This window comes from Motacilla alba, chromosome 3 (genome assembly GCF_015832195.1).
Source record: "Motacilla alba alba isolate MOTALB_02 chromosome 3, Motacilla_alba_V1.0_pri, whole genome shotgun sequence".
Taxonomy (NCBI): Eukaryota; Metazoa; Chordata; class Aves; order Passeriformes; family Motacillidae; genus Motacilla; species Motacilla alba.
In genome coordinates this window covers 5,967,593-5,990,732 of record NC_052018.1, presented here as the reverse complement: position 1 = coordinate 5,990,732, position 23,140 = coordinate 5,967,593, and the positions used below count along the sequence as shown (strand labels likewise).

The window sequence follows — 23,140 nt, the reverse complement described above, 5'->3', positions numbered from 1 at the left end:
GACATAGGCAACACCTTATTCACAGGGGGAATAAACACCATATTTATGTTGTATTACTGTTGGTAAAATTATTCTTTCTTTCAAGTTATTCTCTCTTATTAATTCTTTTCAAGTTCTAAAATGATAAAGAGAATTTTTGGCTTGGTAATTAAAATAAAGAATAGTCACTGTAAGTCATGCTCATGGACTCACCTTCACAAAGCACTTGTAAAAATGTGCTGACTGATTTGGACTATCTGGGCCTCTGTCATATGTTTAAACTTTTTTTGGACAAAAACTCTTTCGTTCTGTAGGATGAACTGCAACTGCTTTCTAAAGAATGCCACTGTAAAATTTGCCTTATTGCTGATTTCCCAGCACAAATATTCTGTATCTTTTGCTTTGTTTTTCCCCATGCAGCACTAATTTAGAAAAAAAAAAAGAATAATTACTTCAAACACATAAAGGAAAAAATATGTAGGTTGGATCAATGTCTGATACACCACTACTCTGAAGACTCCTGCAACAAGAACTGCAGTGCCAGCTTCCTTTGAGCTATCCTTTCAATCATTACCTGAAGTTTGAAAGCTGCTGTGCAACCCTTAAAGAGGAATTCTTGCAAATTTGCAATGATTACAAAAGCTTTCTATAAATGCAGTGCAGTTTTCAGATTATAGGAAACTCCTAAAGAGCTGGAAGACAATGACAGCACTCTACATCTTAAAAAAAAAAAAAAAAAAAAAAAAAAAAGAAGAAAAGAATGAAAAATGATTGAAAGTTACCAAGTCATTTAAAGTAAAGGTTCCATTTAGTTCATGCCCAAGGTTACCAGCAATTCATAAAAAGTCAACCAGCTTACTCAAAAGAAAAGTAGGGGTGATTTTCACAGGTTATCAACAGCTTGGTTTAAAGGGCAGAGAAGACACTAGCAAGCTTTCTACCAACAGCTGCTAAGCCTTGAAAGATTTGAGTCCCTAAAGAATACAACCTATAGAACATGTGATATGCAAAATCCCCCTAATTACAGGTCTTCTACAACAACTTCAGAAGCGGCTCTACTGCTAAAGGGAATTCTCCACCTCTCACTGCCATGGCCCAAAATGCACTCCCCTGACTCTGCATAACCTGGCTCACAGATATTCCCTTTTCCTTCCACCCTTCCTGTGTGATTCAAACAGGGAAGCAGGTACTCCCTGAATCGTTTTTCAAAACCTCTGTCTGATAAAAAGCTACAGAGACTCCTAACTTGTTTTGTGCAAATGCTGAAGTTTGACAATAAAATATGTGTACACCACTACAAAAAAAAAAACCTGACAACCTGAAAAACGTGGTCTAGTGGAAGGTGTCCCTGCTTATGGCAAGGGGTTGGAATCAGATGAGCTTTGAGGTCCCTTGCAAACCAAACTTTTCTGTGATTCTATGAACAATGGATTCATGGGTTAATCAGTATATCATTGTGAAGTAAGTTTGACATCTCGGCACCATTTTTCACATCATTACCAACACGTAAAAGGCAGTGGCCTACCTCTTCCACTTCTGCCCACAAATCGTAAGTCATTAAATCTGGCCACCTGGTTCTTCATCACGGCAGAAGCGTTTCGCAGCTCTGCAGAGTAGTTCTCATCATTTCCAGCCATGACGGTCACCACTGTCCCATCGGGCACTTCTCCTAAGGCCACCACCTGCAAAAACGGGGAGACAATCACGACTGGTGAAGCCACCCTTTGGAGGTGTGTGCTCCCCTCCCTGCTCTGCAGGCTGCCACGCTCGTGAAGAAGCTCTGTGGTGAGGGGTCTGGTATTCGCTGTGCACAGAACAAAGTGCCACATCAAACACAGAGACGTCGTGTGTTGTCTCATTTCTCACAGCTTCTTCATTGTTGCATTTCTTCAGAAACGCTCAACATCCTTACATTGAGTGCACACTTTAATGCTTTCTGAAGGACAACTTTGTTCTTAGCAAGCAGGGAGCAGAGAGAGAACACGAGGCAAGGCTTGTATCTATAAACTATGCACGGGAAAGCATTTAAAGAGAGCATTTAAAATGGAAAGCTAGAAATTAGTATTAGCAATCTTATGACCTGGATTCAGTTCTGTTCTGGTTGCACCCATCACCCTGACCCCTGAGCTCCTCAGACTTCAAGTCAGAGGGATCCGTGCATCCACCTGTCCCAGGAGTGGCACTCGGGGCACCAGTAGGCAAAGCTCTACGCCCAAAGCTGTATGCTCTACAATGGAGCCCTTTACGGCTGGAATTCAAACTCCTCATGTGCTATATAAAACAAAGCTGTATTTCCTTGCAGGCATGTAAATTTTCATAGTGCTTGCAAGAGTTGCATGTGGTTAGTGCTGATACCTCCCTCAAATTCCAGGATGGGTGAACAGAAAATATCAAAGTACTTCATTTCTCCTTGCGTTCCAGCTACCTGATAGTCTCCCTTTCATGCTTCAGTGGTTGTGCAGTGCTCCAACATCTGATTAAATAAATGTCATGGAGCAGACAGCTTCTGATTTGAAAACACCGGGAATACCTACAGTGTTAGTGCTCTGTGGCTTCTTAAAGCAAAAAAAAAAAAAAAAAAGTTACACAGGAATCCTAAGTTACTAGGAAGAAAATATACACACAGGGGGAAAATGTCCACAAAAGTATTAATAAAATAACCTCATTTTCCCCAGCTGGCTAATTCTGATGCTGAAAATAAATTTATAACAAGAAGAGATTCAGAAATATTGCATGGCTGAGCCAGAACTTGAAAAAATATCTTAAGCTACAAAGTGTCCTCCCTTGTAGTTATTACCATTTTACATGGTCAGATATGAGTTTTTATATTATTCAGAGTAATTTATTCTGTCTCCTGTAATATATATTACATTTTATCACATGGGCTTCCTGAAATGTCTTTGCCATAAATGATCCTGGCTGAAACTAATAATTGCAGGTGATATTAATTCAGTGGAAAGAATGAGGAGTTCTGGATATACAGGGAGAGCATTATGTGGTCCAGTGAACTGTACAAAGTTTCTCTAAAACAATAAAGAGGAATTACAATAATTTAGAAATAGGCCATATTACTGAAAACTATAGCTTATTTTATTTAAAAAAAAATTAAGAGAAAGAAGCAAGTGACGCTTAAACCCTGTTTGAAAAGAATTTACCTGCTTTTCTATTTTTGCATAAAACACCAGTTAATACCACCCAAAACTAAAAGCTAAAATTCGCCTCAAACTACTGTGAGGTCTTCATGTATCAAACAAAGATTTTACTTTCAAGTCCTATGAAAGTCCCTGAGCAGAAAAACAAAGGAACCACCATCGTGGCTAAGATCTGAGGTCCCAATAACTCTCTGCCTTGGGTCTGGCAGCAGCCAGGTCTAACAGCTTCAAAGCCAGGTGTAAGGAAAAATAAATAATAATCAAATAACAAATAATAATCTGGTGAACAGATTACAGAGCTGACTCTAACCATTAACAAATGGATACTAGCTTAAACTGTGAAGCATGGGGCTTGAGACTACTTATAAACCACTCCCTTCCCAATCTGCAACAGACTGTGTTATCTCTGGACGGTCTTGTCATGCCCATCAGCATCCCAGGGAGTTGCACCCTACGCCTTTTATACTTCACAAAACAACAACAAAAAATCACATTAACTCCAGAAATGCAAAGCACCTGAGAGTGCAGCAGGAAGCACAAGACTACCAGGGGCCTGGGAAGAGGGAGGGAGGTGCCTGAAGCCTCAGCTCACCTCTTTCTCCACAGGTACACGCAGACCATGGACAGGCAGTGCCATCATAGCCCCGTCTCAGTCCCAAACCCAGGTACAGCTTATAACGCCTGGCAGGAGGGAACAAAATCCCTTAAAAGGCTCCCCTCTGTCCTCTGTTGCTTTTCAGAGCTTTCCTTCCTGCCCTTTCCACTTGGTGTCAGTTCAATTTGTCAGCTTAGCCATCAGCCCAGAGCTGCATGTGCCGCTGCTGTCGCCAAGCGATCGCAACTAATCAAGAGCTGCATCTTTACTGAGAAGCCTTGGATGCAGTATCACTGTTCATCTCCTTCAGAGAGGACCAAAGGATAAGACAAACTCAAGTCAGAGATGAAAATAAAAACTTTGGCTCATAAAGTAAAGCCCTTTAACGTGGGAAGCTCCCCTGCCATGCACCAGGAGTAAAAGGCTCATTTTTTTCTTACTTTGATACTTTCTTACCACAAAACAGCCTAAGACTATTGCACAGGTATGTAGAAGTGCTGGGTAGAAAAAAGATTCACAAAACAAGTTTGAAACCTGGAGAAGTACCCGTCATTTTGAGAGTTTTCAAAAACTGAACGACTGCTGGCATACACCCTGATTTGGCAATACTATGCCATGCATGAATACAAAATTAAATACATATTCTTAGAAAGAGGATTGTAAATGCATTGTAAAATGAGTAAGGATTGTGTTAAAAATTAAAGACTAGAAATAGCCACAGTGCACATTCCTTACCTATTCTTTAACACTCAATATCTCTACTATTTCAAAATCTTTATTTTCCATATAAAGCTCCCTGGACATTTTGATGATTAAAAGTAGATTTTGCTTTTTTTTTTTTTTTTTTGTTTTCCTTTCAACTAGAGCTCAAAAAAGTATATGAATCCTCAAAATAAAACCAAAGCAATTCTTATAAGTTGAAAATAACTATGTGTTTTTTGCATAACACAATTCTGGTTAGGCAACCTGTTTGCCCAGTTTCGGTCCAGTGGGATTTGAACTGGCCAAAGTATGTAGCCTGAAGACGGAAGTTATAAGCACAAAGCAAAACTCCTATACAACAGCAGGTACTCAGACTTTCTGCAGAGTAAAATGCTTGTCTGAAAAAAAAAAATGGCCAACATTAGTGTACATGCTAACTAGTTCCTCTCAAACATTGATATCTGCCACTTCAAAAGCTTTCTTGCAAAACACTGAATTCAAACAACCTCTGCATGTAAAATCTTCTGTATTGAGAATGCTTTTCCCAGACATTGCCAAAAGAGCATCTGATACTATTAAAAACATTTCAGTGTCCTGTAACTTAAAACAGAATAACTGATTCGTGCTACTTTTTGTTTCAAATCTACATCTGGGCTGAAAATTTATACAGCAGGTTTCAGCTTGAAGCTATTTAAAACAGCTGAGTTATAAACTCCGAAAATTGGGGTTTGGAGGGAAATGCTGACAGACCCTGAACTACTGTGGTGCTACTGGGAAGATGTTTAAGACTCCACATCCCATTTTTCTCCTGCCTTTATGTATACTAAGACTCTCTGCTGCCATTAGCATCATAGAGAAGTCACTTCTAACCTCTAACGTGGCAATCTGGGTCTTTATGACTTGCAGTAAAAACTCCCAGAGAGGGGCCAAATTCTGATGACTCAAATAAAGTATTGGCTACTGAGATTAAGAAATGAATATGCTTTGGACCTGGGTGAACAATATCCATTTATTTTATGCTGGAATATTAACAGCTAGAGCTGTATTAACAAGTACTCATCAAATACTCTTCCCCACAGAACCAGTCTGCATTAACAATCTTCTCAGTGAGCACACGACAGGGACTCCCTCCCCAGTGTGTGCAGATATTAATACTGAAAATTCAAACCTAATGGTAAGCCAACACTATTTCAAAAAATTATAATCAAACCCAGCACTGTTTATAACATACTTCCTCTCCTGCATATGATTTATATCTGTTTTTTTAAATTAAAACAGTGCTATATCCAGTGTACGTTTTTGCTCGAGATCGTTGCGAGAGAATTATGACACACTTAACACACCACTCAAAACATTATCATCAACATATTATTTATTGCCAATAAAACTTCACAAAGTGTGTTGTCTGTGAGCTATTTCATTTTCAAGTTATTGTTTAGCTGAGGTTCCTATAGCTCAAATCTGTCTCTTTTTTCCCTTTCAGAGCTGATTCTCATTCTGTTGTAACACAACCAAGTGTTTCACTGTATGATACATGCAGCTCCTTTGGTCTAGAACTACTGGGCAGCTGCATGCAAACTGCATTTGAAAAATGAAATAGATCTTTTTTTAATGGTCAGAAGTATTTAAAGTGATTTTCAAATTGATATACAGGTAAAGAAGGGCATATGTAATTTTAGCATATTTTAAAAAGTGCATATTGCATATGAAAACACAGCTGCACCCACAGCAGCCGGGTACAAGGGGTAACGTGTGCCTCTGATGCATCTGAAAATCGGTCAGATCTGTACCTCCGTGTCAGCAATCAAACGCAAGACCCACATGTAAGATACATATAAATACATATATATGAACACAAAAAGATTGGGGAACAGTCTAATCCTTTGTCTACCTTTTTATCACATGTAAGCATTCTTATTGTAATAATATTCTAAATACTTTAATATTTAATTTAGATCTTTCCCTTATTCTAATGAGATGCGACCGCATCCTTTGAATTGCTGCGAGGTAGGAGAAGGCTCAGACACCTCAAATGAGAACAGCAATGTGAGCACGATAATGCAGCAGCTCCTGCATCCCTGCTTTAAAGAGTAACTCTAACACCAACTTAATCTAGCACTCAATTAAATTATAATCACAATTCTCTGAAAGCTCCTCCTCCTTACCCTGCAGACCCTCTGAATCAGAATCACTGTGATCCACATGTAGAGAGCCCCTGAGTGCTACACCAAGCCAAAAGACACCTCACTTTCCTGCCATTTCTGCTCAGTCCGACCATCGTGTCCTGCACAAGCAGGCCCTGTGCAAAGGGTTCCTCCCGCAATTCCAGCCTCTCCAAACTGTTCCCACACACACGAGCGCTTTAGCCAAGCCTCACCCGCACACCCGTAACATCTTCAAAGCAAACCTCCATCGTTATCACCACTCACTTTACCAGGGGCTCATTTAACCACGTTTACTATTTCTTCCCGAACAAACGGCCATGATAACACGGCTGGCAGTCGGGAAACACAAGAAAAAGGCGATGCTCTGGAACGCACTGGGTGAGACTGTTTCCAAACTTTTCTGTTTTTTCAGGGATTTCCAGGTGTGTTATTTTTCATTGGAAAATGTGGGTATGTTGGGACCCTCGAAGGGCCACCCCATCTCACCCTGACCCATGCCCTGCTCAGGAAGGCACCTGGGGACACCCCAGCCATTGTCGCCTCCCTACCAAAAGCCACGGGAAGGAAAACTCCAGGGGGAACACTTGGAAATATTGCTAGAGGAGGAAAAGAGCTTGCTTTAAAGCCCGTAATTATTGCTGTTATTATTACAGGTTTTTTTCTAAAATCGTTTCCTCTCATTAGCACGCCATAGGGATGGAGACAGAAAATTAAAAGCAGCATCCCCAGTGCAGAGCGGGGTGGGATTTATTATGGAAATGTGCGACCCTGCCAAGGAGAGCCTCTCTGGGCAGCCACTTCCTCGGTCGTCCACCAGGAGAAATGAAGGGGCCCCGTGTCTCTCCCTCCAGGTGCTCTGTGTCCCCCTTTCCCAGCCCCATCTCTGCCCGGGCTGTTGGAGGGCAAAGCCCCGATCCCACTCTGCCTCTCCAGCCTGACCCTCGGACTCCAGCCGCCCCCCGCACGCTTCACAGCCACCCCAAATCCTTCAGTCCCACTCCTGGGAGCGGAGAGGAGGAAGGGGCACTCCCGTGGGTCAGGGATTGGTTTCTCGAGGTGGAGGGGTGCCACACTGAGCTCCGGCCGAGAGCTGAATCCTTCCTTCCCCAGGGAGGGGAAAGTCGGTTTCTCAAAAAAAAAGCCCATGGAGAGAGACTGTGGGAGCAGGGGGTGTCTCCCGGGGGGATGCTGAAGGGGGCACAGGGTGCCCCTGGGTTGCGGGGGGAACAGGCCGGCAGTGCCCCGCGGGGATGGAGATAACGGGATGGCTCCGGGGGTGCAGGCCGTGCAGGGGGGGCTGGCAGAGCATGGGGGGCAGCGGGGCAGCAGCACGGGCGAGGGGGGCAGAGCTGGCGCACGGCGGGCACGGGGAGCGCGGCAGGACGGGGGCACGGCGGCCACCGCAGGACCGGGAGAGGGGGTGGGAGGCACTGCGGGGGCTGCACTCCCAACTCCGAGACATCGCGGGACGGGGGCACAGGAGGCACAGCAGGACGGTGACAGGATACAGAAGGCACTGCCAGACTTGAACGCTTGGAGGGGAGGGCGGGAACACAGGAGTCATTGCAGGACTGGGGGCCAGAGAAGCCCCCCGGGCCCGGGGGCACAGGAGGCGTTGCAGGATGGGGGTGCACGGGGAGGCATTGCAGGGCTTGGGGGCGTGAGGGGGGCCACAGGAGGCACTGCAGTCCGGGGGCCACCCGAGACATCGCGGGGGCCAGGGTGTCGGGAGGACACAGAAACCCCTGCGCGCCGGTGGGGCACTGAGATGCTGCAGGGAGGGAGGACGGGAGGGCACAGAAGTCCCTGCGGGCCGGGGGGGCACAGAAGGCACTGAAGGACGGGCCTGGGGGGATGGAACTGCGGGACACATAGAGAGAAATCCCTCCGGGCAGCGGGGCACAGAAGCTCCTGCAGAACGGGGATCACCGGGGACACTGCGGCCGGGGGGTGGGGGCACAGAAGCCCCTGCGGGAGGAAGGGCAGGGGGCGCGGGGGGAGCATCCCGGGCCGCGGCGGCCGCGGGAGGGGGGTGTCTCACCTTGAACGCCACCGGGAGGGTCTTGTTGCAGCGCCAGTGCGAGGGCAGGACGGAGCAGAGGAAGTTGGGGCTGTCGGTACGGACCAGCTCGGCGGGGTGGTCAGCGATGATCTCCACCATGGTGCGGTTATCGTGGGGGCGCAGCCGGGGCACGGCGGCCGCCGCGTCCTGTTGCTGCTGCTGCTGCTGCTGCTGCTGGGCTACCACCACCGGGCTGACCTCGCTCATCTTGCCGGGCTGCAGGCTGCTGGAGGGGGGGCTGAACCTCCGGCTGGTGCTGGGATCTACGGGAATACGCATCACAACAGCCACAAGTTAGCGAATTGGGGGGCGGGGGGGGGGGAGCGGTAGGGGGATCGCTGGTAGAGGAGGCGTGTAGTGGGGGTGGGGGTTGTAAAAAAATATATATCTAGCGAAAAAAGGGGTGAATGAAAAAGTGGAGGGGTGAGGATTAGGGGCAAAAAAGCAAATCAGACAAAAAATAGAAAAAAAAAAGGAGCGGATTAAACGCACGAAGAAAAAAAATCTCAGTCTGTTTTTGTTTTGTTTTGCTTTGTTTTTTAAAGAAAGATGGACGGGGCAAGGGGTGATGCCGGTCTGGGGGCGCCTGCAGCCTGGAGCAGCGAGGAGGCAGAGGCTGGCGGTGGGTCTGGGGCTGCCCCTCTCAGCACAGCCCGGCTGGAAACTGCATAGTCCCGGCTTCTGCCCAGCTGCAAAGCGCTGCCGCTTCTCCTCCTCCTTCCTTCCTTCCTTCTCGCACAGTCTCTCTGCTCTTTTCCCTCCTTCTAGCCACCGCTTCTTCCCTCAAGTGCTCGAGTTTCTTCCCTTTTTTCTTCCCCTCCCTCCACGTCTTCTTTTCCTTTTCGGATTTTCCAAAAATTGTCTTGGGAGAAGTAGAACTCGCTGCTGGTTCAGCTTCCTGGGCTGCTGCTGCTGGTGGCCGCCAGAATCGTAGCGTAACTCAGCCCCGGAGAGGAGCGGAGAGAAGAGGGGGGGTTCAGGGGAACGTCCCGGTTTCCTCCGAAGAAATCTTCCTCCTCCGGACACACACGCAGAAAAAAAAAAAAAAAAAAGAAAAAAAGAAAAAAAAGAGCAAACAAAAAGCCTCGCTGGGACAGAGGCGAGGAGCCTCTGGGTTCCCCCGCTTATTGCCTTTGGCTTCAGGAAGCGGGAGCTCGGGAAGGGGCTTGAGAAAAGTGGCTCCCCCCCTCCAAAAAAAAGGCGCTCCCGAAGCGATTTCGGCGGGGAAACAAAGTTACTGGGGTTGTTGGGGTGAAGAGGAAAGTCACAGGGCTGATAATTAAAAGAGACTTTTTACTAGTTCCTTTCGGAGGATCAGGACTTAAAAAAAGTTGAACTTTCGGATTCTCAGGGAAAAAGAAGCGGGGATCATAGTTGAGGAAAAAAAAACAACAAACAATCAACACAACAATAAAACACCCCTCCTTAGGCTGATTTCTAAAATATGACCAAGCAAATTCTAGGAAAAGGCAGCCTCGGTGCAGCCCGGTCCTTCACATGAAGTCGCTGCTGGATCCAAGTCCGTTGAGTTGAATAGGCGAACAAAAATCTTGGTTTTTTTTTTTTTTTCCGCCCTTGATGAACAACAGCAGCCAAAAAAAAATCATTAAAATGTCGCTTTCTTTGAGTTATTTTTCTTTCTGGAAAATCGGGTTAAAAATAATAATTATGAAAAAAAGCAACCAAAAGTTACAAACTTCTTTTGGGTCCCAAGAAGTTGAGGTCGGGGAAGATGAAGGAGCCGGAAAAAAAATAATAAACCCACGCCACAGTTTTTTTGTCCTGAATGTGGTTTTTGGAGGCTGGGATTTCTAATGATTAGGTTTTTGTGGTTTATATATACAGGACTCTCTGGCTAAGGCGATCATTATGCTGATGAGAGTCAGCAGCACGTGGTGCTTCAGTCCTCAGACTTTTGCAGCCTTCAAAATAAATAAACCAATGTGCATCCCCCCCAGGAGGAGAAACTCTCACCCACGGGGAGAGGGACGGAGAAGGGGGGGAGCAGGAGACGGTCTCCGATCTCCACTTCTCTCCGGGTTTTTTCCATTAACACTTTTGAGATTGTTTGTTTAAATTAAAAAAAAAAAAAAAAAAAAGTCATGAAAAATCCTGCTTGCAAAAAAAAAAAAAAAAAAAGAAAAGAAAAAAAAAGAAAAAAAGAGTAAGAATAATCTGGTGCCAAAGAGTTTTTTGCTAAGTCTCCGGTAGTCTAAAGCCTAAACCATTTCCTTGAATGAATGAAAGCTATAAAACCCCCTTCAGACTATTAAGGTAAAGGGAGTCTGGTTTGTTTTCTCCCTTAAAAAAAAAAAAAAAAGAAAAAAAGGGCAGATCTTATTAAAAACTATTTACATACCCAATGGTATGAAAGTGTCACCGCCTCCCCGTGCAGATAACAGCCTATCACAACCCGCCCTCTAATTTCTAAGGCTTTACTCCGACTTGCTACTTCCACCTTCTTGTAAAAAGTCGGCGCTGCGTGTGTGCTCCTTGCTCGCCGCCTGTGTGTGACTCGGGGCGCTGTGTCTGTGTGTCTGTTTGCGCTGGGGGGTGCGGGGACGTGGCCCCTCCAAAAGCCGTTCCGAGCCCCGAGCCCGGCACCCCGACCCAGCCGGGTTTGTCCCGCCGGACCCTGCGCCAAAAGCCGGGCGGAGCAGCCCCGGCGGAGCAGCCGCGTTCCCGGGCTCGGGCTGTCCGTGTGCGGCTGCCGGCGCCGGGGGCATCTCCGGGGCTGTCTCCGCACCCGCGGAGCCTCCGCGCCCTCCTCCTGCCGGGCGGCACCGCTGCCCCCGCGCCTTCGTGCCCCGCTACCCCCAATTTTTGCCCCTCCGGAGCAAAGCCCGGCTGTGCCCGGGGAAGGTGCGTGCGGAGGCGGCGGCTCCTGCCCCGCTCGGCTCCGGAGCAGAGAACAACCCGCAAGCTCCGCCGATCGGTCACAGGGGAGAGCTCTCGCTCCGCGCACCGCGGCTGCGGCTCCGCGCCCGCCGGGCGCCCACCCAGCCCCGCTCCGCAGCCGTGCCTCCATCCCTCCCTCCCTCCGCTCCGCGGCTTTCCCACGCCTGCCGCGGGGAGCGGCACCCCCGACCCACTGCCTCGCAGGGATCTGTGCCCTCCGCTTGTTCATTTCCTCAACGGTTGGTTATTTTTTTTTCCTTTTCTTTTGCCGGCCCAAGGTTGGAAGGGCTCTGAAAGTTTTCTATCCTGTTGAGAAGACGCGATCCATGCGGGTAACGCTGCAAACCCCTCCTGAGCTCGCCCTACTACTCCCGACAACCACAGGGATCTACTGTTCCCCAAAAGAGGCCACAGGCGTTTCCAAGGCACAATTACTCATCACCTATACGGATTAGTATATACACAGAAGCTCTGGGTTGCTGTGGTTGTGATACAGAATTTTTTTTTTTCATACTTATTTTGGCAAAATATTTATGTCCATAGATTCCTTTGGCTTCCTTCCCCCCTTTAGCTGGCTCTAATACATTCCCAAAGAGCCATTCCAAAGGCGCTAGAAAGAAGGCAAAGAGTTGTTTTAAATCCAAATGCTATATAAGCCTGACAATCATGATTTATTTCATTTCAAACAAGAAGATACCTTTCCACTTTTAATTAGTCACACTAAAAATTTTACAGTCACCTCTCTTCCTACTAAAATAAAATAAAAAGTTAATTAGGATAAACTAAAATAAGTCATTGGAAGCTACCAGTTTAAGGTCACTTAAAATAGTCCAGAGTTATTTATAATGTCAAAATAAAATTTTCCACTGAGTGCCCTAACAAAGTTTCAGGTATCTGGCACAGCTGATTTTCAGTCTCTGTGCAAAAATATCTTTCTGCTGAACATTTATACATTTAACAGGAACTTACTACAGTCTGGAACAGATCACGGCTCAGAGTTCTAGAATTTTATTTAAATGGTTATGGACAAATTAATAAAAGTACTAGTAATGTTTATGGACCTACATAAAAGCTGGATAGGATTTTTCAGAAGAAGTCATTCATGTTAAGATATATATAATCTGGAACGTTGGCTTGGATTTGGCTGGAATGGAGAGCAACCCTGCTGCTCGGCTTTCCTCGGGTTTTATTTCAGAACTTCTTGGAATTTTAGCACTGGTTGCAAAATGGGTCATATTTTAAGGTCTTAGAGAATTGTAGGAGGTTGGTGAAAAAATGTGCTTGCGCTGCAAGTTATATCTTAACAAACACCTTCAGATCCACTTTACAGTATTGAATTTTCATTAGTATGGCTGTGCTTGCTGCAATTTATATTGTTTTTTAGCTTTTTCACTTTTAACTGTGTTATGAATACAGCCATAATTAGACTGCTTTTGGACAAAAAGGTAATGTTTTAAAGAACACTGAGTTTGTTTACCATCACATTTCCAAAACATAGGCCCAGTATGCTCCTGTTGTAAGTACTGGGTGCTCCAGATGAAAAATAATTATCAGATATGAAAGATTCTAACCTGGATGATGTTACCTAAATAAATAGTTTTGATGCCAGTTTGCTGGGCTGGAATGTGCTGCAAATATGATGAATACAGAATTTATTTTGAGCCTCTCTGTGTATGTAAATAGCCTTTGTGAAACGGGAATAAATGAATGGGTTCACTGGGTTTGTTGTTGTATTTGATATTTTTAGCCAGGGCGACTACAGCAATGTCAGCAATTATTACTATAGTGAAAGAATTGCCAATGTTCTTGTTTCCAACATCTACCTTCCCCAAGTTTTTTATTCACTCGTGAAAGTGTGCATCAAGCCAAAATATGTGAACTTAAGTAAACTTAATGCTAGAGCAGGTTTTGCCCGAACTTCCATTCATTTCCATAGGGGCGAGATAAGCTCCAGTGTCTCTTGGCAGCGCTTTACTTTCGCTTTGGTTGGAAGTTGACTGTTTGCCCAGCTATTCTTTGCTTTTTCTTAAGTATGACAAATAGTACTCCAGATTAGCACGTTATTCGGTCTGCTAAGTAGGCGTGTGGTAATGAGTTCTGTAACTGCAGCATTCTTACTCAGACTATGGACTACTATGGTTTGTTTAATTGCTGTATCTCTGCCCCACTGATTTACAGCCCAGATAAAAGAAGATCCTTTGTGTCCTGAAATTAGTTGAAGCATTTAATATTTCAGCATCATGCACTGCTTTTTAGCATTTACAGTCCCTGATACAAACTAAAGCATAAAGATTTGATAGACAGACTACAAAATGACTGCATTAAAAAAAAAAAAAAAAATTACCAGAGAATTTTACTTTCCCCCCAGCATTTTCAGCAAGAAATGAGGACTGAGAGCTGAGACTCTTGTGCTTTGTCTCCTGATCTGATGCTGAATGTTCTGGGATCTCAGACAAGACCTTTAGCAAGTTTTCCTTCAGTATAGAATGCGGTCCTAACTGCTACCCATATACATTTTGAGATAGAAAAATATGTATATAAATTCTGAGAGGTCCAAAGATGAGCAGGGTTTGGCACCCATTAATACCAGGAAAAAAATTTGAAAATCTGGTAGGAAACCTGCCCTGGACTTGCTGAAAGACTGTTGGCTTTTCCACAGCACACAGCAAAACACGGGCTGTACAAACAACAAAGTTTACTGCTTCTGAACTTTTCCTAAATTATTTATTTTCTGCTTCTGTTAAGCAGGGACTGCAAGCCTATGATGTGGGTCTTACTGTAGAGTTCTCCCATTTCCCTCCCTGTCTGCAGCCTCTTATGCCCCATTGGGATTGCACATATTTCAGAGAGGTTTAAAGCAGCAAATGACAATGTCATCAGCATGAGGAGCAAGAAATGTCGGCCTACTTGTAACGGTGTTGGAAAGAGAAAGTATGACCTGTGCTTTCTGGCACTAAAAACCTGAAGGTGTAGTAGGACTAGAAAAATGTAAGCCTGTCTTTCTCAAATAATTTTTTTTTTTTATTGCAAAATGCAAGCTAAAAATTAGCTTTAGGAAGTTGCTAGGGTCCTCATAGTCAGGGGAAAACTGTCATTTTTCACAGCAAGACCAACTTTGTCCCTTTCCATTAATTCTCCTTCCAGCTTCAGTTTAACTAATTTCAGAGTGAGGAAAAGGTTTTGGTTTTTTTTTTTTCCCTTTGGATGAATTCATATGAAATCATTATATTGTGTTAGAGATATAAAGGCTAAAAAGTGATAACTTAATTTTTTTTCCCCTTATTTCAGCATATGTAAAAGCTGCATGAGCCAGAAACTTCACGGTTATTTTTTCTGTTGATCTTAGTGAAAACTGGTTCTCTGACTAACTGTAGGGAAAGTGGGTGGTATAGCTGTAATTAAAAAGTGTTTATACCTCTGGAACCTTGCAGAGTCCCTAAATTTGCATGCTGTTTTTAAAAGTCTAATGAAGTACTCTCTGGCCAGATACAAGCTCCATAAAGCTCACGCAGGAGATACTACAAGATGTAAATCAGTCTTAAGTGGGAGCAGGGTTTTTAGTGTTTCTAACCACAAGCACAGCACCAGATCCTTGCATTTACTCTCTCAGTGTTGCAGTGGTGACGATTCCCATTGTAAGTCTATTTTCAATAGCATGGATGGCAGGAAAAGATTTCTTTGTTAATAACAGAAGACTTGAAGCTGAATTATTAGAAAAACACTGAATAGTGACAGGCTTGTTCTAAAAAGGATGAAAACAGACAACTATGAAAGAGATGGTGCAGACTACAGGAGTGAAATAGGAGGAAGCATATGGTAATGGCAAATATTGAACAAGCATAACGGGCAAAGCAAACCACCTTTTTAAGGACCATAACAACTTTTTTGCATTTTCTTTCCTGAAAATTCACTCAGGCCAGACTAAGGCATCAAGAATAATCATATTCATGGTGTGACATAATGTAATCCTGAAAATGCTGACCATACATCTTAGCAGAAATATGTGTGTGCCCCACATCAGGTGTGGCCTTCAGCCCTTGAGTGTGGGGCAATCCCTTAAGTCAAGTGCTATGGAATTGGCAGCCAAGTCACAGGAGACAACAGTGCCAGTCCCAAAACAAGCCATAAGAACAGGTGACAAAACATTAGGCATCACATGAATGATTCTCTCTAGTAATAGAAGACAAAGATCTGGCAGAAAAAATGTTATAGGTGAAGCTGCCAGCAGTGTCTGCAGCTAAACTTGTCTACCACTTTCCAGTATAAGACCTTGTTTTCACTCACATAATGTTGCCAATTTTTAGCTGTTCAGGATGATCTTTTCAATCCACAGTCCGCCTCAAGCTGAATTTTTTGGAAACTTGCAGCAAAAATACTTTTGCTACTTCTATGATCGGCATTAAGAGAAAACACATTGTTTCACAACATTTTAAGATTTTAGGCCAATATCTATTTCAGAGCTGGGATGGGAAGTTTTACTGAGTAGGAGAGGAATAAGGAGGAAAAAGCAGATAAGTTCCTTTTGTTGTCCCTGACCAAAAGGATCCACCCGAACTTGGCTGAGTTAGAAGCTGCTGAAAATTGTTGAGGTTTTTCTTGCGCGTGCTCAGTACAGATGGAGGAGTTGGCAGCTGAATTTTGCAAAGCCTCCATGGCAGCACTGGGCTTGCTAGACTGGATTGGATCTGTAGTCAGTCAAGTCTGACCAATATTGTCCCTGACAGTAGGCTGCACTGTTTTTAGAGGAAAGGATAAGAAACTCTTGAGTCAGCAGATAGAGATGGGATCTATTCCTCCTTTAAGGTCTCATCCTAGTTAATAGTAGCTTGGAAAAAATATAATCAGAATGACTGTCAGCAGTTCAGTTTTAAATTGTGTCTTTTAGAAGTCTATAATTCAACCATAAAAATTCCTTACAGGCTGAAATCTGGCTTATACTCTTAGTTCAGAAGTCAAAGTTCTCTACAGATTTTTTTTTCAGTAGTCTGTTCTGAAGTGATAGAAAAAAATAGTTATGTACAAATTATGGACATTTCTTTCACAACACACTTCATCATTCAGTTATGATAAGCATGGTAAGTTCTAAACTATTTGTTTCAAATGCTGGTCTGGCCCTAGAAGGATCAAGAATAATTAAAATCTTCACCATTAACAGCAGACATTCAAATGTGAACAAGGTTCTCTGACCTTGGGATATTAGAAGCATTATGATATTAGGAGCTTCTGTGATGTAATACCAAAACCTGTTATTCTAGTTTACTATATAAATATTTATATAGTCTATTAAATGCACATATTGAAAAGCAAGGGAGAATCCTCTGTCTTCTCAAAAAACTCAACACAAAGACAGTCACTAAGGTGTTCTCCTATTTGAAATATAAGAAGAACGACATAAACTGGAAGTATTCAGGAGGAACAAGCAAGAGGTCCCCAGAGGGGGCACAGCAGATGCAACAACTTTCTTGGAAGACCAGAGCAGCTCTCATTACTACCAAGTTTCCCTTTGTAGTGGAGAAGATAGAGGAGTTCTTCCCATCCCTGGAATACTTTCAAAGATACTGTGCTTGGCACCCGGAGGTTAGCGCGATTTTTTGAGCAGATAAAAGCCCGTTACATGAAAAGGCAGATCCCACCCTCCTTTTTTTTTTCTTTTTTCTTTCTTTCTTTTTTTTTTTTTTTTTCTTTTTTAAAAAACTTGTTAAGAAAAGAGAGAAAATGCTTATTCTGTCTGCAGTTCCACTGATTTCAATGAGAGCCTTCATGGAATAAGGTACTGCTTCCTGTAAGAGAAGCAGAGGCAAGACTTCAGTTAACTTGCTGCTTCCAGTTATCCTTCCAGTTACCTTATCCTTTCATATTTCCATGTCCAAATGTCCATCTTGGTGATGAATATGTTAAGTCTTTCAGATCATTATTTCCACTATAATTTAGAGAGCTGGAATAATTTGTATTTTTAGGCACGAAAAAACCATCTTCCACTGTTTTTGACAATTGAAGAACATGGACGGAGGGAAGCAGAGGAAAGCTCTATTTACTAAACACCACATGTAGATTACCACTGATCGTTTTTCTAACGAAATTTATGATCTGTGTGGAGTAAATAAACACCCTTTTTGGTAAAGAATCTGCAGCCAATCATTCATGCTTTCTTAGAGACGTTACTGTTCATGTTGCTTTTATGTGGAAGCCTACAGTAAAGGGTGATGTTATGTCTAAAATAGACAGCTGGCAGCTAAAAATGAAAAAAAAAAAGCTATTTCTAACATTACTTATCATGAGATTCTTGCTAGATTATGGCACATTTACTCTGGTTCAGGAAAGAAAGAAAGATAATGATGGGACAATTATAATTCTTGTAACTAATATGTTATCTTCATGCACGCACTTGCATGCCCAGCTCCATTTACTGGCAAGTTATGGCATTTTACACATCTGAAATAAACAGAGAGCTCTCAGTGTGCTCAGAATGTTTAGTAAGTCTGAAAGCTGTTTGCTCTGTATCTCAGGGCAAATGAGAATGGGACAGACATTGCTTCTCCTGGTTGCCCACCCTGTATTCCCATCATCATGCTCCTTCCATGCTCCCCTGCCTCTCTGCATTTTATGTTCTGCGTCCAATAGAGACTATTTAATATAACTATTTAAGGCAGTCATGAAAACTAAGTGAGAAGAAGAAGTGAAAAGAAGAAGTAAGAAGAAGGTTTACCATATTTACAGAAATAGAGGTTTCTCATGCACAAGTATGAGAAACTCATGAGTGGCTGAAGGCCACTCTCAGTGGCCTTCAGCTCTCTCCCTCTTGATTTACATTGGTGCGAAAGGGGAACTGGGTTATTAAGTCTACCTGATTTAATAGATACACACAATGTGCTTGCTGATTTTCTTCCATCATATTTGAAATAATCAATGCAAACTTCATTAACTCCACATTCCACAACACAAGTATTTTGAATTTAAAATGAGTAAGTGCCTTTCTGAGGGATGAACCTCTGTCGTTAACTCACCCCACTGTACTTCAGCATGTGGGGTCTGTAATGATATTGGGGCTCTGCCTTCTCTAGAAAAATGACCTGTTTTTGATGAGGGGTGTCAAAAATAGTTTTCCACCCTCAGATCCATTCAACTACTAGTAAAAGTAGCTGCCTCACTGGTATGGACAAGGTCAGGTAAGTTTGTTCCTAACATAGCCCTGTTGAGGGCTACATGGGATTTGCCTTGCAGTGTACAGAAGAATTTGTTACAATAGGTGCTGAACTCACTGACTTTGTCCAGAGTGGATGAGCAGTTGTTTTCAACCCTGCTCCAAGATGTTTGGAGAGTGGGTGGGCGTTTTGACAGCAGTTGTCAAAAACACGTTGTTTCTCTGGGGCAGGTACATGCCTACCAAAATATCCATGCTCTAAAAGGCCCATAATCAGTAAACCTGGGATAGTACAAAGTCCCCTCTGACAGCATGGCCTGAGAATTTCTGTGCTGGTGTACACTTGCAGGATGTCAGATGATGAGCAGGACTTTTAATGTACAGTGCCTTATCATCTACAGCAATACAGAATTGAAGGCCACAAGCCAATAGCCAAAGATTATGCTAATTTAAAGAAAATACCCATGCTGTTAGTAAGTGATCAGAGCTCTCACTATGTGAGGCTGCTGACATAATGAATAATGCTGAATCTTGCAGGCTCTTCACACACTATGCACACTTCTGAGCCCATGTGAAAAAACACAAGAAACTATTCTGCCAAACTAGACTGGGTCGGGTATCTCTATTTCTTAGATGTTCGTTAATTGACCAGTTCTGTAGAAACATCATAGTAAAATCCCTAAGAAGTGGATTGTATGAGAGGTTTTCTTTTTCTATGGCATTTATTTTTGCAATTACGCAAAGAATAAGCTGGCATATGAGGAAGGAAACTGAAGCAGAAGTTATTTTTCAAGTGGATAAAAGAAGATGCTATTTTGTACAGAACAACTTCTAGTTGACCTTTGCAATAAATGCCATAAAATACTATTTTGGCCACAAATGGAGCAACACTTTTAGAAGGATTAATGTTTAATCTGTCTGTCTGTCTGTCTATCTGTGCAGGATTTTAGAAAGGCTGGAGGAACGTAGCAGTCCACTTTCACTTATAATTGCATCTGAAAATCTTTAAAACTGTGCAAGATCCTTCTCTGCTGTGCTGGATGCCATTAGTATTAGCATATTACCACAGAAAAGGAATCAAAGGTAGACAGTGAAATTCAGAATAAATCTTCCAAAAGCCTTCTATCCCCCAAAAACTTTAATTCCCAACAAGATCCTGACTGTCACAAAACCCACTAAAATATATGAACTGTTCAGTAGGCTCACCGAGTTGGTAACAGTTTGAGTATTTTTTGATAATGATAAAATACAAAACTATATTAGATTGGAGAGAGCAATTTTTGAAGAATTTTGAAATCCTGGAGAAATTTCAGAGGGGTCAATCACTACACTTGCAGGATTTTTTTTTCTTTCTTTTGAGTTTAGGGATGGTTTTTTGGTCATTGTCACTTTCTTTTTTGGCATTGGTAGAGGTTTCTGTCACACTGCACGTCCTGTCACACAATATTGCATGAGTACCATGCAGCCATTTCATGTCTTTCCTGGCCCTGGATGGTAGATGAATGTAAGCCTTAAAAAACCAACCAACCAACCAACCAACCAACCAACCAACCACAAAAACAAAAACAACCCCAAACCAAAACAAAAAAAAAACCCACTCAAAAATCTAAATACTTTACAAATACTTTTAAAAGGAGGGCTAAAAGAGGTAGCAAGCATCGGGAAAGAATCTCTCCTGATTCAAGAGCTCTGTTTGGCACTCTGTAGACATTTCCCAGTAAAAATGCTTTAGCTGATCCCAGCTGTAATACTGGCTCATTGGAAAGGTTGACTGGGTATGTCCTTTGGCTGATCTGAACACACTGTGTATAGTTTAAAATCAACATCCTGACTTTTTCATAATTTAAAAACCGTATCTAAATCATTAGTGTAAGAGTATTTTAAAGTGGCTCTGTATTTTCCATCATGATACTAAGTTGAAGCTGGCAGAATGGAAATTGGAGAGAAGTTGCAAAGAAATAAAGAAGTATCCTGCTCTGCTTCTCAGCTACAGGAATGGCCACAGCTGCCAGAGAAGCACCTTATACAAAAGGAAGACTGTCTGGGGAAGAGCTAAGGATATTCTCAGGACCCCTGTTGAAAGCAGTACTTCTTATCCAAAAGAAAGATGGAAATATGTAATTGTACCCTTTCTTTAAAACCAGGTCTTGCTGCTTTCCTGTGTGTTACAGATCACACGTTATTTTACATTGGAAGCTTGGTGCTAAAATCTAAAACCTAAGGGCCAAGTTCTGCCCTTAGATACACATGCACCAGTCCAATGAGCTCAAAGAGAGCTGTGTTCATATGTTTAGCAATGGAATTTGGCCCTAAATATTTAAATATTTATTCAGAGGGGAAAAAAAAAAGCTTCTCTGATACATTTGTATCTCATATCTAATGTACACAGATTACCACCACTGGGCACCCACCCTGAGAAGTAAGAAGTGTTAGAGAACCATAAACTCAGCATTCTACCTGCTCTGCATGGTCAAATAACATGAATTTGTTTCAGACTATTAAGGAAATTAAATCTTTAGCAACCTGTGGCTGATGTTATTTATTCTGCAGTCCAGTAGTAATTTGATGCAAATTGCTGGCGCTATTCCTACATCTCAAGAAATTACTGTTTTGAATGGACTGATTCTGGAAACTTTCATTATAGGTACATGCAATCCAGAAGGAAGTAATGTCCTCTGCTTTTATTTTTTTCTGCAGAAGAAAACTCAGTGCTCTGGCTAATTCTCACTTACCTTCCAAAGGCTTATGATTGGAGTCCATAATAATCTAACCATGTCATATGGATATGGTTAACCTGAGGATCCACCCTGCTCTCCCTGGCAAATGACCCAGGTGTGTTTTTGCTAAGGATAAAAAGGATGCAGAAACCTGCAAATTTTCCTCAAGCAATATAATACTCCAATTTGTATATCTCATGTTAAAGTGAAAAGTAACTACATATAACTGCTATTTTCCTTGGACAAATGACAGCTAGAGGAGAGCTGAGTTCCAGGTTCAGACACCTAAATTTGGTTGACTAAAAGTAACTGTTTATATTTATGCTAGCCATTTAAGCTACCATGATACTCAATAGCACCCTAAGACTCAATTCACTTGCCTAAAATTAAGCTTCCAATGCCATTACAGCTGCCTTGGGCTACTTAAAAAATCACCATGGATCTGGCACATCTGAGTCAGGATCTGTGTGAGGTGCTTTGGAAAGGCAGGTGGAGGGGAACAACATAGCCCAGAGGACTTGACATAGGATAGCTGAGATCAGCCCTCACAAATGCAGTCAGTGGCTTCTACAGAGCAAATCTAATGGCCAAACAAAGAGGTCTGCTTTTAGAGGAACTGGATTCTTGCCTGCATGGACCATGGGGACTGGGTTTCCATTGAAACCTACTCCTGATATCATACTTGCCAGAATAAATCCTGGTTTTAGAGTAATCAGTATGCTGCTGGTTCAGTCTGTCTTGAGCTACCTTGGTTGTGCATTTTGTGCAATACAGTGGTTCCAGTGAAATGCTGGCAGGCAGGACAGCCAGAGTGATGGCCAGGTGTGATTACAGAGATGATGAGGCTCTCCTGATGTTGTGCTTCAGGGAGCTCCTTGAGATCCATTTGGACATTTAGCCAACCCTGCTACGTGCCCCTTAGCTAGAGGAGTCTCTGGCTACTAAGTGTTGGCTCTTTACATTGTTGGCAGAATTGGCACTTCATCTGCTTTTACTGCTCTCATTTTTAGGTGACAAGGATATCCAGCATACTGCTGGAGATCTCTTTTCAAAGCTGCACAGTCAGTTTCATAAGAAAGACTCTTCACCAAATCTCATTTTCTGCTTTTAGAGTCCTTTTTTTCTGGAGCTCTCTAACCAGAGACGTCATACTTGAATGTCTCTGGCTATAGAGGTGCAATGCATGATGTTGCCCAAATGCTGTGACCTCTGTGGTAAGAACAAAAGCATGTTAAACTCATTAATAATCATGGCCAGTTGGGCCTTCTACCCAGGTCTTGCCTCAGTACTAACAAGGTGAGTGAAAAGTGATGCAGGAGCGAGAAATTCTTCACTGCTACAAATCGTGTTTTTGGTTTGCTCTGGTGGTTATCTTGGTTGAGATCAAACCTCAAGCACTACTTCAGATAACATACAACTATTAGCATATGCTTCCTTGATTGTGTGTGGCAACTCCCAGCCCCATTTGTGGAAGCCATGGTTTTGAAAAGGGCACAGCAAGCAAGTACTATTTACGGCATAGTCTTAGATAGGGCAGCTGACTGGACAGGCTGGAGGAGTCAGTGGCTGGGAGAAGGGCCCTCCTCAAGTAGTTTTTCTTCAAGTGCATTGATTCAGATCAGAACAAAACCCTGCTTTTATCTTGTTTTATGTTTAATTCATATGCTGCTTACTTAAGGGCGTGCCGATGGGGTTGGCTTCTGAGAGAAGTGTTAATACATGTCCAAAA

The 23,140-nt window shown here is 43.0% G+C and overlaps 1 protein-coding gene across 8 annotated transcripts in view; it reads right to left on the bottom strand.

The window, feature by feature from the left end:
* RUNX2 (RUNX family transcription factor 2) overlaps positions 1–23,140 on the bottom strand; it is a 215,901-nt gene that overhangs the window by 147,918 nt on the left and 44,843 nt on the right. For 7 of the 8 annotated variants that reach the window (XM_038132843.1, XM_038132842.1, XM_038132846.1 and 4 more), the window contains 2 exons: positions 8,635–8,918; positions 1,505–1,661 (listed from right to left, as the gene is read on the bottom strand). In XM_038132843.1, the coding sequence (XP_037988771.1) occupies positions 1,505–1,661; positions 8,635–8,918 (441 nt within the window). Of the gene's footprint in view, positions 1–1,504; positions 1,662–8,634; positions 9,203–23,140 lie in introns of those variants that run through there. The other variant, XM_038132850.1, reaches the window with a different exon arrangement.